General features: G+C 45.5%; 1 protein-coding gene across 4 annotated transcripts in view; it reads right to left on the reverse strand.

The window, feature by feature from the left end:
- sema5ba (sema domain, seven thrombospondin repeats (type 1 and type 1-like), transmembrane domain (TM) and short cytoplasmic domain, (semaphorin) 5Ba) overlaps window positions 1-13,773 on the reverse strand; it is a 107,759-nt gene that overhangs the window by 28,903 nt on the left and 65,083 nt on the right. For all 4 annotated transcript variants that reach the window (XM_036545041.1, XM_036545042.1, XM_036545043.1 and 1 more), the window contains exons 5-8: window positions 10,815-10,877; window positions 9,793-9,891; window positions 8,260-8,473; window positions 4,189-4,474 (exon numbers count right to left, since the gene is read on the reverse strand). In XM_036545041.1, the coding sequence (XP_036400934.1) occupies window positions 4,189-4,474; window positions 8,260-8,473; window positions 9,793-9,891; window positions 10,815-10,877 (662 nt within the window). The remainder of the gene's footprint in view (window positions 1-4,188; window positions 4,475-8,259; window positions 8,474-9,792; window positions 9,892-10,814; window positions 10,878-13,773) is intronic.

Genomic DNA, 13,773 nt, shown 5'->3' on the forward strand with positions numbered 1-13,773 from the left:
GCTGGGCTCGGCCGCTCTGCTCTGCCTGGCGTCTGCTCAGGCTGCAGCTGGAGGGCCGTGGGCAGAGGGGTGATGGGGGAAGCCGGGGGGGTGGGGGGAGACAAAGGCCCATTGGCAGACACCATGGTCAAAGACACCTAACAGATACAAGTATGAAGTGTGGGTCTGTTATAACCGGATACACCCTGCTTTGGTATAAATGTGTATGATTTTGTGAGGGGGCGGATGCGTGGGACAGTAACAATACAATAAGAAAAAAAAAAAAACACAACTCATCAAAGCGCTGTTGTTTCTTTCATGTCTCTTTGTGGATCTCTTTATCCAGTTTAGGAACCACGCTGGTTTCAGCATGAAAGAAAGGCTACACTCACTGCTTCAACTTATCTATTTCAAATGCCCTTGTCTCAACCCACAGAGACCTGACACAATGTTCTCTGAAATGGTTTTCTGAGAATGATTTTTTCTGTCAGTCTCTGCAGAAAAACGGCTGTGTGTTCAAAAAGTCCCCGAGGTCCTGAATATGATTCCTTCAAAAGGGGGAAAAAAATTAAATAAAACCAAGAGGAAATGTTTGGTTGGATGCTCCAAGCATATATAGATCAGTCCAGGGTCACTAACCCAGAATGGGTTTGGTCTCCGAGTGTATGCCTATTCACTGACTTCCCGGCCCAGTCAAGTTCTAACTTCAAACCGAAATCATGCTTCATTTGTCTATACATGATAAATAATAACTGTGAAATAAACCTCGATCATTTCTACGCTTGCACTGGCATGAGGGGAGCCAGAGTGAATTTCTCCTCTTGTGGGAAGGTATCAGTGGTGGTACAAAGAAATCATCACAGAGCACCTATTCTACCTCGGCCAGCTTATCCCATCAGGTGAATGTGTGCCCCAGGGCTGGAATGAGAGCAAAAAGCCCCAGCCAATGACATACTGCAAGGGTAGGTTTACGTCTGGTCTGAAACGTGTGTGTGTGTGTGTGTGTGTGTGTGTGTGTGGAGCTCTCACTTTCAACTGCATGCAGAAACAACTACCAGGGCCTGATGACAAAGCAATTTTCTGCGCATCCGCTATAAAAGAAATCTTTGGGCCCAGCAGTGCAGCAATAACCTGAGATAATGTCCCGCGGGCTGAGGAGCGCTGGGGCTGTGCATAAGAGAGTCAGATCAAGGATGCAGGTGCAGGAAGGAGGGGTTAATGTGAGTGTAATACTTTTAGCATCACCCGCTGTGGTATAGCCTCTAACCCACGCCTGCGGCCGCACATGCTCAGTGGGGCTACCCATAGAAACAGCGCTGGCATAGGGTGGGGGCAGAAGGGTCGTCCTTGTACAACTCACCGGACGGATATCTCTGTAGATTCTTGCCCCTTGTAAAACCTTTTGCACTTTCCGTTTGCTCCAGAAGAGATTTTGGTGAAAGGAGGGGCGTGCGAAACTAAACTTCCAACAATTCTGGCTCCGGTAACACACTCTAGTGGCGGTGGAGCTGATCTCAGAATGACCTTGAGCTGTGCAGCTTCCAGAGACAGTGGGAAAATTAGTTTGTCCGCCCTGCCTAATGTGGGTCATTAACACAGTTTTATTGTTTGGGGTTTTCTCACCAAACTTTCTGCCCTCCCAGGCTGAGCCCCAAGGCATAAGGCAGAGGCAGTGTAGATGGAGAGACACACAGACATAGAGACAGATGCACAGAATCAGGAATCAAGGTAAGGGGGGGGGGGGGGGGGCAACAGGAATATCAAGTGAGTCTGTTTCCTCTGTTCAACAAGAGCAGGCAGGTGTGACAGTATAGACCTCCAGTCTCCCACCTCCAAGGAGTGCCGGTACTAATACGCCTTGCATCAAAAAATCACATTAACTTCAATGTTTCAACCTCAGTGAATTCTTCCATCGCTGCAGAAACAAAAACTGCTCTCAGCAATCGCATGCAGCAGAGATCAGAAACTGTAATAAGCCAGGATTATCTATGAATATTTTTACTGCATAACAACGATGTGCACTGGCACCGCACCCTGAAACAATGGCATTAGAGATTTTCTGGATGGGGTTAGTAATGCCATGCCTGTGGGTTCCAGCCAGTCATTCTACACACTGTTTGAAATGACGGTCTCAACACTACAAAGACAGAGAGGTGGCAATATGCATAAGGAGCTCCGATAAAGCAGACAGAGCTCTACCAAGACGGCTGTGTGCAATACATGATGGCAAGGCAAAAATGGCATGGGAAATATTTTGAGTCACTGCACTCATTGTAATGCTCTTTGAAATAATGGCAAGGAAAATCTTTGCACTATTTTGAGACGTCGCACACGGCACTATAGAGTTCAGATGGCCTCAATCATCACCCGGAGACCCCTGTCTCAAAAGAACAGACCCACTCTCTACCTCCATAATACACCTCTAATACCCTTGAGACCCCCCTTCAAAACCATATTCGCTTGCATCATACTTCCAGACTGCTCACTGATTCACAGGAAACACCCCAGGAAAAAATGAAAACACCTGCGACTCTGCCCCCTTCACCACCCCCTTTTTTCAAAATCTGTTCACTAAAAAAACACCGAGCTTCGCCACTGAAGTGAGCCTCAGTGGGCCTTGGCCCACCCTCAGCTGATGGCGAGAGACGCCAAAGGAGCTGGAGTTAATTAAAAGGGGCCTGCCCTGTTTGCATACTTAAGGAACACTCGCCTCACAACCCAGCTGCCAGCTCTTTGAACGCCCTATCACAGAGGAGAACCACTTTCCCAGCCTATTTACAACCCAAACTCCGGGGGGCAGTGCTAAAGGTGTTCCATTTAACTCAGACAGATGGAGACACTGCTCTTATGATTGCATTACCATATTCTATTACTTCAATGACAAAAGGGGGGGGGGCAAGCGAGGGAGGCAGAAAGAGTGTTCTGTAGTGGTCCAGTGGTTATGTCATCACCTCCCTTCTCTGTTCAGAGGTGGGTGAACTACAAGCTGGTGATCCTGTAGGTACACATATAGACACATGAGAGAAGGGGCAAGACAGTGTTGCATTCTGTATGGAATAGCAAAGTTCTTTTGGGTACACAGGACACCCATCTGAAAACAGAAGGCCCTCCGACGTCTCCAATCTGAATGTATATCTGAAAGGCCTTTGGTAATCAATGAAGGGTCTGTGAGTGTTCGCACTTCTTGCCGGGTATGAAATGTGTTCAGATTACAAGACGCCTGGAGTCATTTCCTCCTCTAGTGAAGTGGATGATACAGAAATCCTTAAACAATGGCTCTGTATCCTCCAGCCATGACTTGTGATGCACTTAAACACACATGGATTCCCTCCCTTCAATGGAGGCTGATTGGAGCTGCAGGGGCCAAAATTTAACATTCTGCCTCACTGACTTAACTTTTTAAAGTGCTTTGTGGTTGCTTGGAAGCATCATAGTTGTTTTAAAGGCCTTAAAACCCTGAAGACCAAGTGTATACATGGAAACATTTCTGAACCCTCCTTCAGCGAAGAACAAGAAAACAAGAAGTTGGAAAAAAAACTGCTTAGGGGGTAAATTTGCCTCCTCTTTTCAACATTTATTTTGATAGCTTGAACTTACTTTAGAGGATTGTGTTTTCTTCCATCACGTTGTGAGGTTATGCACACATTTTGGTGCATTTCAGAAGCTCCAAATAGCTTCAGGCTCTAAGAGCAAGTTTTAAGGATTGCAAGACAAAAGTACGAGATGACAGACTAACAAAAGTTCCAACTCTGAATGCAATCACAAGGCAAGAGTCACAAGCGATTGAATGCGTTTTATGGTTCAGTGATCAAGGCTACCACCACAGATAAGTTCTATTCTCTCGGTAGTGATTGGACAGTACCAGGACAGTTTCCTGGAGAGAAAAGCATGTGTGTGTGAAAGCTTATATTACAGGTCAAGGTAAAAAAAGATTAGTTATATGTGGTATAATTGAGCTTCCCTTCGGTACACCTAAAGGTAATTTGCAGTACAAGGTAAAGTGGGTGTCCCTTCGGTATGCTTAGCGTCACTGTCAAAAGTTGACTTACTTACATTTGCCCTTGTTAGAGCCTAATTATTGCTTACAGAGAACCCTTTGGACCTACTGACTTAATTCTGTGATTGCATACATTTATTTACAGTCTGAATCAGGATTTTTTTGGGGGGGAATGAGGGGAATGAGTGGAAATGAGGGGAATGAGCACTCACACGTTGGTGGTGAAAATGCCGTAGATGAGGTCCTGCTCAGGCAGGTAGAAGGTGCTTTGCAGCTCGTTGTAGTAGAATGGGATCTCGCCGGAGCGCGAGCAGTTGAGCCGCGCCTTCATGAAGGTGGTCCAGGTGTCCTCCAGCAGGAAGCGGCCGCCGATGTCGTTCTTGCAGACGCGCGCCACCCGTGAGTAGACGGTCTTGCCGCAGTCGTGCTCCACGGCGTTCTCCCGCAGGAAGAAGTAGGTGAAGAGGCCCACGTCGTACGCCGAGATGAAGTGGGGCTCTAGGGGGAGGCAGAGGGACAGGACAGCTCTCTAATCAAGTCCAGTAATACTAGTACTTGCTGTTTATTTTGCGTGTAGTAAAGCAATGTTTTTGGATTCTATGTTCTAGTGACTGAAGTACGGTAGTATACTTGACTTTGGCTGCCAAGTCAGACTGCACAAGTTAACTTATGGTCGGGCCTGAATAGTGTTATGCTCTCACACACTGGTCTGGAAGCGTTGTTAGCTTGGTCTAACACTCAGAACAGCTCATTCAACTTGAATGGATACAATTATGTTCTATTGCGCTGGAAGTTGCTCTGGATAAGAACATCTACTAAATGAATGTAATGTAATGTACACATATAACTATTTAAAGACCCCTGTATCAACCAACCTTTCACTCACGGTGACGGCACAAAATGTTGTTTTCATGTGGGGAAACTCAAACATTGTGCGCCTATTTTTACTTTGATTTCAAAAAAGCTTATTTCCGGAGGGATAAACAAAATCATTCTACTAATGAACACTGGGAGCAGTGAAGCTGTGAAAATGATTGTGAAAAATGAACATATATATAGCGCAATGATGGCAACATCTGGAGTCATTTCTTCCTGCAGCTTACATTAGGTTAGTGTGTGGAAATATATACCTGGAAAATAACTCTGTGTTCCCTGTAATGGTCATCTTGAAAATACACATTTTATGAAATGAGATATTATGGAGCAGAACAGAAATGACATTATTAGAGATAAAAATGATACTATTTAAAATGTTGTTTTAATATTAAAAGCCATGGTAAATATGACTCAGATTCTCAGCTACAAAAGGTAATTAAGACTGCATGACAAAAGTAATATCCTTTCATCTGTGGAGCTCCATTTTATTACTAACCCCTCAACTTAGCCAAATGTTCCTATTTTAATCAGCCATTTGAGATTCACATTGTTTTCTCCTGATTCAAATCCACTGGAGGATAGCGAGAAACTCCTCAAAGAACCGCAGACACACTTTCCGGGCTTCAGCTCAACTTCATCACATTTAGTAGATGATTAAAAAGAGTAACTATGTTTTAAAAGAAGAGAAAAATCCAGTAAGTCACTGAGTAACCCCTACTTTCTGCAGGTTAGTATCAGAACAGCCAGAGAGACACTGAGGTGATTACATATGTACGTTTGTTTCAAAAGGAAACTTAGTCATAGCTTGATGCAAAATTCTGTTATATCTGCACAGTAAGTGTCTTTCACTACCAAAATGATGTGGCACAATTTTCTTTGATGCAAAAGACAGTGAGCAATTTGATCAGAACTGAGCTAAACCCTCTTCTTGTCTGTGAACAGGACTGTGGGTCTCTTGTGAAACAGTGAAAAAATTGATCTCTGTGTTTGTACTGTGCAATCACACTTTACCTTTGAAGGCAACGTTAAATGCAACTTCAACCTACTGATTCTAATTCTGAACATTCCCCTATACAGGAGGAGGAAAAGCAATAGGAACCTACACATTAAGATATACTCTCAGATAATCTTAGGTACTCTACCAAATCTGCTACCCACATTTCCTGGAGTGCCTCCCTTAAAATTTACCCACTGGCAAATGAATATATAGCAAAACAGAGCAACGAAGTTAAACCGTGACGGCCAACTTGGATATGAGTAGGTGCCAGTGTGTGGGTATGAACACTGCAAACAATTTCCTTTCGCCCATCTGAAATGAAACAGATTGTTCAATCTGCAAACAGTAGGCTTCTGGGAATCTGAGATTCACACTGGGGTCTTCAGCAGCACTGAGAGGAATGTCAGTGATATAACTGCCATGACTGGCTGTTATAATCAGGAGCCTGAGAAACCTGGCTCTAGACCGGGGTAGAATTTACAACGCTTGCATTCTGAAGCACCCCAATCAATCTCCTCCCGTAGCTCTGCAGAGGGACCACGGTCTTGGAACCTGTTAATAATCTGCCAGTGTGCGCCTACTGTAAAAGGATCACAATCCGAACTGACAGCAGACTGATGTTCTATTCAGGACACCCACCTTTTGCCTCCATCCTGGCACGGATCAGGCTTTGAAACCATTCTTTTTTCAGGCAGGTTGCTTTGTTTTCCATCAAGTCTCAATTTGGCTATGAAGGAGCATGCTGGAGTCTGTCTCCATGCAAAATTCAGTCAACGAGTTTTTGTCAATCTGTCACTTCAGATGTGGAGAGCGCTAGCAGCTCCATCCTGCTAATTTCCCACAGTTCCTGTTCTGAAGATGATCTTGGCAGGCGCAGAGCTGAGAAGGCCCTGAAGACTCGCAGGAGCTACTGGGGATTGTGTAACAGCGCAAAATGATTACCCGATTGGATTATTGTTCTTCATTACATCCCAGGATACCTCAGACATTAAGGGTGAGCCCTTCTGCAGAAGAGTTTGCAAATGAGCGAGTGGCAGACTGACGATTCGGGGCGCAGCGGTGGGGTGTCAGGAGAGGACGCGCTCTCTACAGGAAGGCGAGCTCATCTCCAGGCACGCCATGCGAATCCGGGGGCCACGCCGAGGCGATGTGCTGAAATCACACTGATGAGCAGACCCCCCCACCACCACCACGCTGCACCGCACCGCGCCATGTGCGATGCGCGGAACCCGCCGCGAGGCACGTGAAGCGTGCCGGGGCAATTTCATCCTCGCACCCTCGCTGTGAATAATTTAACTCCTCGCTGACTCCTGGGATATCTCGGGCGCCCCTTGCCAAAGCCGTCCCGAAACAACTACTTCCTGCCGGAGTCGGGAAAAATGTCTGAGGCGCTGTAGGGCTGAGTTTGATGGAGGTTTCACTGGCCTCTGGACGTGTTTTTGGAGTCCGAAAAAGAAAAGCATCAGCTTCCAGGAGATTAGCATTACCAACACCTCTGATGTTTGATAGAGGCTTATTTACTCTTTGCGTGTTCTCCCCCATGAATAAAAAGTGCAGCGCAAGTGTTACCAGGATTTGTATCATTAATCTTAAACCCAATGGGAAGTTTCAAATGATGATAATAATATGCTTGTCTTTCAGAGTTTAGAGCAGACAATCCTTCCTTCCAAAGGCCTCAACCCTGTACCACTGTCATTAGCATTTTGTAATAACATATTTGAATTAAATCAAGACCTGAAGAAACCATTACCATGGCCCTAGAGTGTGATATCAAACTCATGAAACTCCTGGAGGTCCACACACTCCAAACAATCTATGTTAGCTCAATCAATTCTGCATATCGGCAGTGTAGCATAGTTAAGGAGGAGGAAGATTGCCAGTTCAGTTCCACTGCTGCTGTACCCTTGGGTGAGGTAATTAACCCACAATTGCCTCAGTAAATATCCACCTCAGTAAATAGCCACCTGCATAAATGGATAACATTGTGCAAAAAAAAAAAAAAAAAACTGATGATGTAAGTCGTTCTGGATAAGAACGTCAGCTAAATGCCAATAATGTAACAATGTAATAAAGATATTTCCCCTCACTTTCACAAATTATTCTACTACGGATCTGGGTCTTAGAAATACTTGCAGTGAACCTTAGAAAAATGCAGTGATAAAGGTGAAGTTGTGAGAACAGTCACACATGTTGTATAATGATCACACTCGGTGCCCTGGGAACGTTGTTAGCCTGGTCTGACACTGTCCCTCATTCAACTTGAATGGATACACTTATGTTCTATTGTGCTGGAAGTCACGCTGGATAAGAGGGTGTCTATGATGAATGCAATGTAATGTAATGCAATAATGAAAACTGGCTGGAACATAAGTAGCATATACAATGAGCTCGGCGACAGGAGTTATCCTACCGTTGAGCCACTTGGAGTTGTACTGTGCAGTGCGCAGGGGCGGCATGTTCCCCAGGCTGCGGTAGATGACGGGGTCCCGGCCGGAGAAGTCGATGACGGTGGCGGCGTAGAGCTCCCCCTTCTCTGTCACCACGGCCGTGGAGTTGTGGCGGGGGTCGTAGGGACAGCGTGCCACGCCATTCACCCTGTCCAGCACCCTACTCATGTTCCCAATCTGAGAGACAAGGGGGGTGGGTACGCGTTAACATGGCAGACAGTACAACAATCAACAGCAGCCACAACACAAGATAGATTTTCACAAAGCCCTGCTACATCTATAAAGAGCTGCCAACATCAAAATTAAGAAGATATTATATATGAAATTTTTCAATACTTTACAGTATGTGATACATGACATTTTACAATGAGATGCACAGGAAAATGTATACCGCTAAATTCATTGTAAAACAACATACATTGTAAAATAAATTCAGCAACACAGATATCATTGAATATATTTAAATGACAAGTATGGCATGGTAAAGGGGGCAAATACCTGACTGGATGTGTTGACCAGAATGTAATGTAATCTAATGGTTTGTGCTGAGATTTCTAGGTAACTTTTTCTGACTGATCTCTCGCTGAGAGGTAAGGCGAGATGAAGATGGGCTTGTAACACTTCCACTCAGTGGCAGAAAGTATATGCTTTGACAGCAAGATTAAAATGAAGGGAGAAGATTGGCCCAAAGTTAAATAGAAAAGGGTGAATGCCACTGCATCCACTGGGATTTCGGGGAATTGATTCTACAAAGTTCACAAAGCAAGTCAACCTCAGTCAGACTGTGTGTAAGCTAAAGGTGACCAGGTTTGGGAGGTGGTTTTGCAGAAGGATGACAAAAGCAAGGGAAATGAAGACAGCACCTTTTCAAACACAAAGACACTGGAAAAATGGTCACTCAACAGTTACGTCATGAGATTTTTATCTGTGACAATTACATTATCTGAGGAAAAAGGGCACTGGAAACTGATCTGCAGGATAATGGATTCCACCTTGATTAAAACTCGCTCCAAACATCTTTGGGTTGTTCATAATTGAGAATTTATAATAATAACCACAATAAGTAATTCTGGCAGTTATAGCTTGCACACACCTGATCTGTGTAAAAGTGCACCAGTCATTCTGATGGTTTTTTTTTCCTGCTTCTGGCCCTCTTCCAAGCAACATTCTTGTGTTGAATGAAATTAGACGATCGGGGGGAGCTGGCAGCCATCCCCTCCACTCTTTCACTCTGTGACACAGACCGCATGCTGATCTGGAGCTACGGCGAGCGGCGCCTCTGGGGACCGTGGAAGAGGCCCGACAGGCCAGGCTTCCTTACGCGGGTGATGTCACGGAAACAAAATTTGCAGGAATTCCCACAGAGACTTCAAGGACATGCACCCACGCTGTTAATGATGGAACGGGCTTCACAGCCTCCCCCTCCTGACACTCGTTCGCCCATCCTTTAAGCCCCGCCCCCACCCCCCAACACACACACACACACACACCCTTACCTGTCGGGTAGTGCAAACGGGCAGAAAGGCGTTGGTGCCACAGGTGAACACCCTCTTCCCATTGACCAGCAGCACCCGGATGTAATTCTGGCACTCCATCTGCAGGGGGAGCAAGTCCATGGTTTGTTACAGGTTTTAGATTAACAGCTGGTAGGGGGACACTGGCTGCCCCTACGGGCCACTTCCTGTTTGTTAATGCAGAGTGCAGGCTGACAGACAATATTTCTTGTGGAGGGATTTACGATGAGTGTATGTTGGGAAGGAGGGATTTCTATTCTGATGTTGATTCTAGGGTCTCAACACACATCCATAAATCCTCATCAGTGGAGCGCAGGCCTGAGTTTATGTGCTGTGTTCCAGATCTGAGCATGATTGTCACAAGGGTTCGCAGTCTGCTCATTTCAGTGAAAGGGGGCATGAGATATGCTGAGAAAGGCAGGGGCAAAAAACATCAGCATCTGTGGATCAAAAGAATGGTGACAAATACCAAAGTATAGATGGAGCCCTTTCTCTGTGCTGACATAATTGGTTACCTGTCTGTGGAAAAGTAAAGTGAAAGATTTGCTCAAGAAAAAAACTTTAAAAAACAGAGAAAGTTCTTTTAACTCTACATCAAAATATCATCTAAACTTGCTACGCTAAATCATATTTTGTTTGTATTTACAAAAGGGTACTTGAAGCTGGGCGCATTCGTCCGGCTTTCAAAGACAAGTGATTGCTTTTTGTTGCTCTTTTAAAAGATAAATGGGCATTACAATCAATCCATACAAAGAAAATGATCACAGCATGTATCGTTGGAAATGGCCTAACCTTGTCTGGCATGCTAAACAAGACCACCTCTTATTCTTTTCATCTCATGGCCTAAAGGACATATTTTAAGACAAGAGCACGAAATTACTGAGCTCTGTCTGCGCCCTTTCTTTCTATAATAGCTCTAAGCTGCCACTTCTCTTCGTTCGTCAAGTGTAAGAGCAGCGCAGAGAAATTCAGAGACTGCTCAGCCATGCACGGCTCAAAGTTACCTCCGTCTTCCCTTTACTTTGACAGGACCTCCTGGTGTCTTCGTCTGGGCCCCATTCTGTTGCCTAGGAAACCAAAATAAACCATGAGAACCGATGCATTACCTGATCGGCTCTTCAGCCTCCACCGATACCCAGGTGACATCAAGCGCAGGATGCACGACAATTATTTCAACATCTACTGATAATGTTGCTCATTCCTGGTGATACAGACGCACAACCTTGCCATCGATTGTTTACCATGCAAACATTGAGATAAATGGGACACTGGTTTTAAGGGGTGAGGCAACCCGACTGTCGGAGAACCAAATGTAATTTGCATGTAAATGCAATCTCCCTTTCTCATTCAAGTGGAGCAATGCAGCAACCACAGCCTACCCCCCCCCAGCCCCCCAATTATATTGGCTTTGAGCAGCATCTCCTGTGTTTAATTATGGATGCAACACCAAGAGACTTAAACCTTCATCCCCCGCGCCCAGGCACAGTTTGGCTCCGATAGAGCCAATTCCTTTCATGCAGGGTGCCCACGAGAAGCCTTTTTCTCGTCCTAACTCCCTTCTTCCCTTGCTCTCTTTCTCCCTCTCTCTCCCCCCCCCCCCCTTTTTACTCTCATGGGCTTCACTTACTTCTTAGGTCTGGTATCCCCTTAAAATAGTGTGCTTCTGGCCTGACCCACTATTGCTGGAGAAGATGTGGTGGCTGGCATGGGGACAAGAGGCAGCTTTCTCCTTGAGTCCCTCCCCCACTTGCCCTACAGCTGCACTGAGAGCCTCTTTGACTTAGTGGCCGAGCACTCAGAGGAGAGGCCGCCATTCCGGCTCTTTCCAGAATGGAAACCTGCCACACTCTCTGTAGCCTGGACAGGTTGGGTACGGAAAAGGAAACAACACAGGAAGTGGGCTTCACTGCAGAACAAGCAGGGTAAAAAAATGAGCAAACTGACTGGTTCAAACAGTGGATCGTTGGATCGGTGCTGCTTCCCAAAGTTAGCATCGGGTGACCTACATAGAAAGTTCCACACTGCCTTTGGGCACTCTGACCAAGAAACTTTATTCAATTAACCTTCCCCATTGAAAGGCAAACACAGAGGGAAAACAAGCAGGGGCAATTAGCACCCATGCCAAGGCCATATTTATATTGGATTTAATTGGCACACATGGCGGGGTTTACACTGAATCCAAAAGAAAGGGCCTCAATGAAACGGCTGGAGAAAAAAAATCCACTTCCTCCTCCTTCTCCCAAGCCAAGACAGCGGAGTAATGAGAGCCTTCAATCTCCTAAAATGGCCATGCTGTTGCATTGGGGCCTAATTGCGTATGCCACCACAAACGAAAAACAGGAGTAACATCTCCCCCACCTCCCCACCCACCCTTGTCACAGGCATAGCTCCACTTCCGCAAGCAGAACTGTTGCGCACTTGGCATTCGTGGCAAGGGAGAGCGTGGATTAAAACTTCTCCCCCGTCCGGCTTCCACGTTGCTCCTTGTCGCCAGCTTCAGGTGACAAAGACTGTGTGCATTGGGATTTGGGGGTTTTTTGGAGGGGGGGGGGGGGGTGTTGGTGGGATGCCTTTGCAGTGACTCATTGCTCAGGTCATTAGCATCCTCTCTGTGAGGACAAGGGGGTGTCCATGTCTGTCTCTAGCAAATCCCGGAGGCTTAACCCCCGCCAGCCTTCCCCATGGCCCTCTCCCTCTCTCTCTTTACATTGACCCCGAACAATGGCAACTCTGAAAGCGCAAAGGGAAGGGACTCGCAATGCTGGCTCTGCAAGGGGGGCACTATAAACAGATATTTAGCTGCGGGGATTCGAATGGGAGCACAAAAAGGCGCCTGATGCAAAACGACGGCCCCCACAATGTATATGCTGGGCGTTAATTGCGATCTGCTGAATGCGGTCTTGCTTCTGGTGGCGCACACCAGCTCTCCCTGGCTGGCGGCTCAGGGGTTTGGGCCATGGAGGCAATAAATCCTCACTGACAGCCGTGATAAAAGCCGAGGGGTGGGGGTGGAGGCCGGGGGGGCGGGGGGGGGGGTGACGTATTCGCAGGGTTGACGCATTTGTGTGGGTGAAATTTCCTGATACTAATTCTTACAGATTACTTTCACATATTAATAGATTATATATTTTTTCTGCCTCTGCATATTCTGCAAAAACATCCGGGCCGGAAACTGAAAAACCCCAAAACAAAAAAAATAAATAAAAGTCACGTTTCAAAGAAATATTAATAATATAAATGCATTCATGTCATAGGTGTTTTTGTTGTTGACTCAGAAACTCTCATTCTGCGAGAAAAGCCAGAATCAGCATTTTTGCCAGAGCAACAAGAATAAAATTTCCGCTCTTAGAAAACATTTTAAAATTACCCTTTATCTAGACAGTAAAATTACAGTTCTGGATGACTCCAAGGTTGCACATTTTGATCTACCTCTGCATTTTCACTTTGCTCAATTAGCTGATTACAGATGACGTGTTTCTATGCTGCCTGGTCTCAAAGCCAATCATGGCGTCTCATTTTTTAAAGAAGTGAGTACTCCCCGCACAGCAAACTTCAAAAATGAGTATTTTCAAGATCAAATAAAATATAATTTGCATGAAGGGAAAATTTGGATATTTTTTTGGATCACAGAAATAAAGTTTTAGGCAATATCTTCACATATGAAAAAACAAAGTATAAATGTACTTTTTACGCAATGCTAAATACTTTGGGAATGACACATTTGAAACCAGACCTGCTGCTGATGAGATTGAAGTCTCTTCTTCACTCTTTACAGCAACCTGATGCGACAGCTAACTGCAGTTCATAACTAACACAGATGGGGAATGAGGAGTAATACACGAATTCCCCAGAGCGTGATCCACAACCTGTCACATGCCACAAACCCCAAATACTTCCGTGTAACAACTTTACAGAGTAGTCACAAGGGACCTGCTGAAACGCAGACACTACAGTAGTGCTCAC

This window comes from Megalops cyprinoides, chromosome 14 (assembly GCF_013368585.1).
Source record: "Megalops cyprinoides isolate fMegCyp1 chromosome 14, fMegCyp1.pri, whole genome shotgun sequence".
Lineage (NCBI taxonomy): Eukaryota > Metazoa > Chordata > Actinopteri > Elopiformes > Megalopidae > Megalops > Megalops cyprinoides.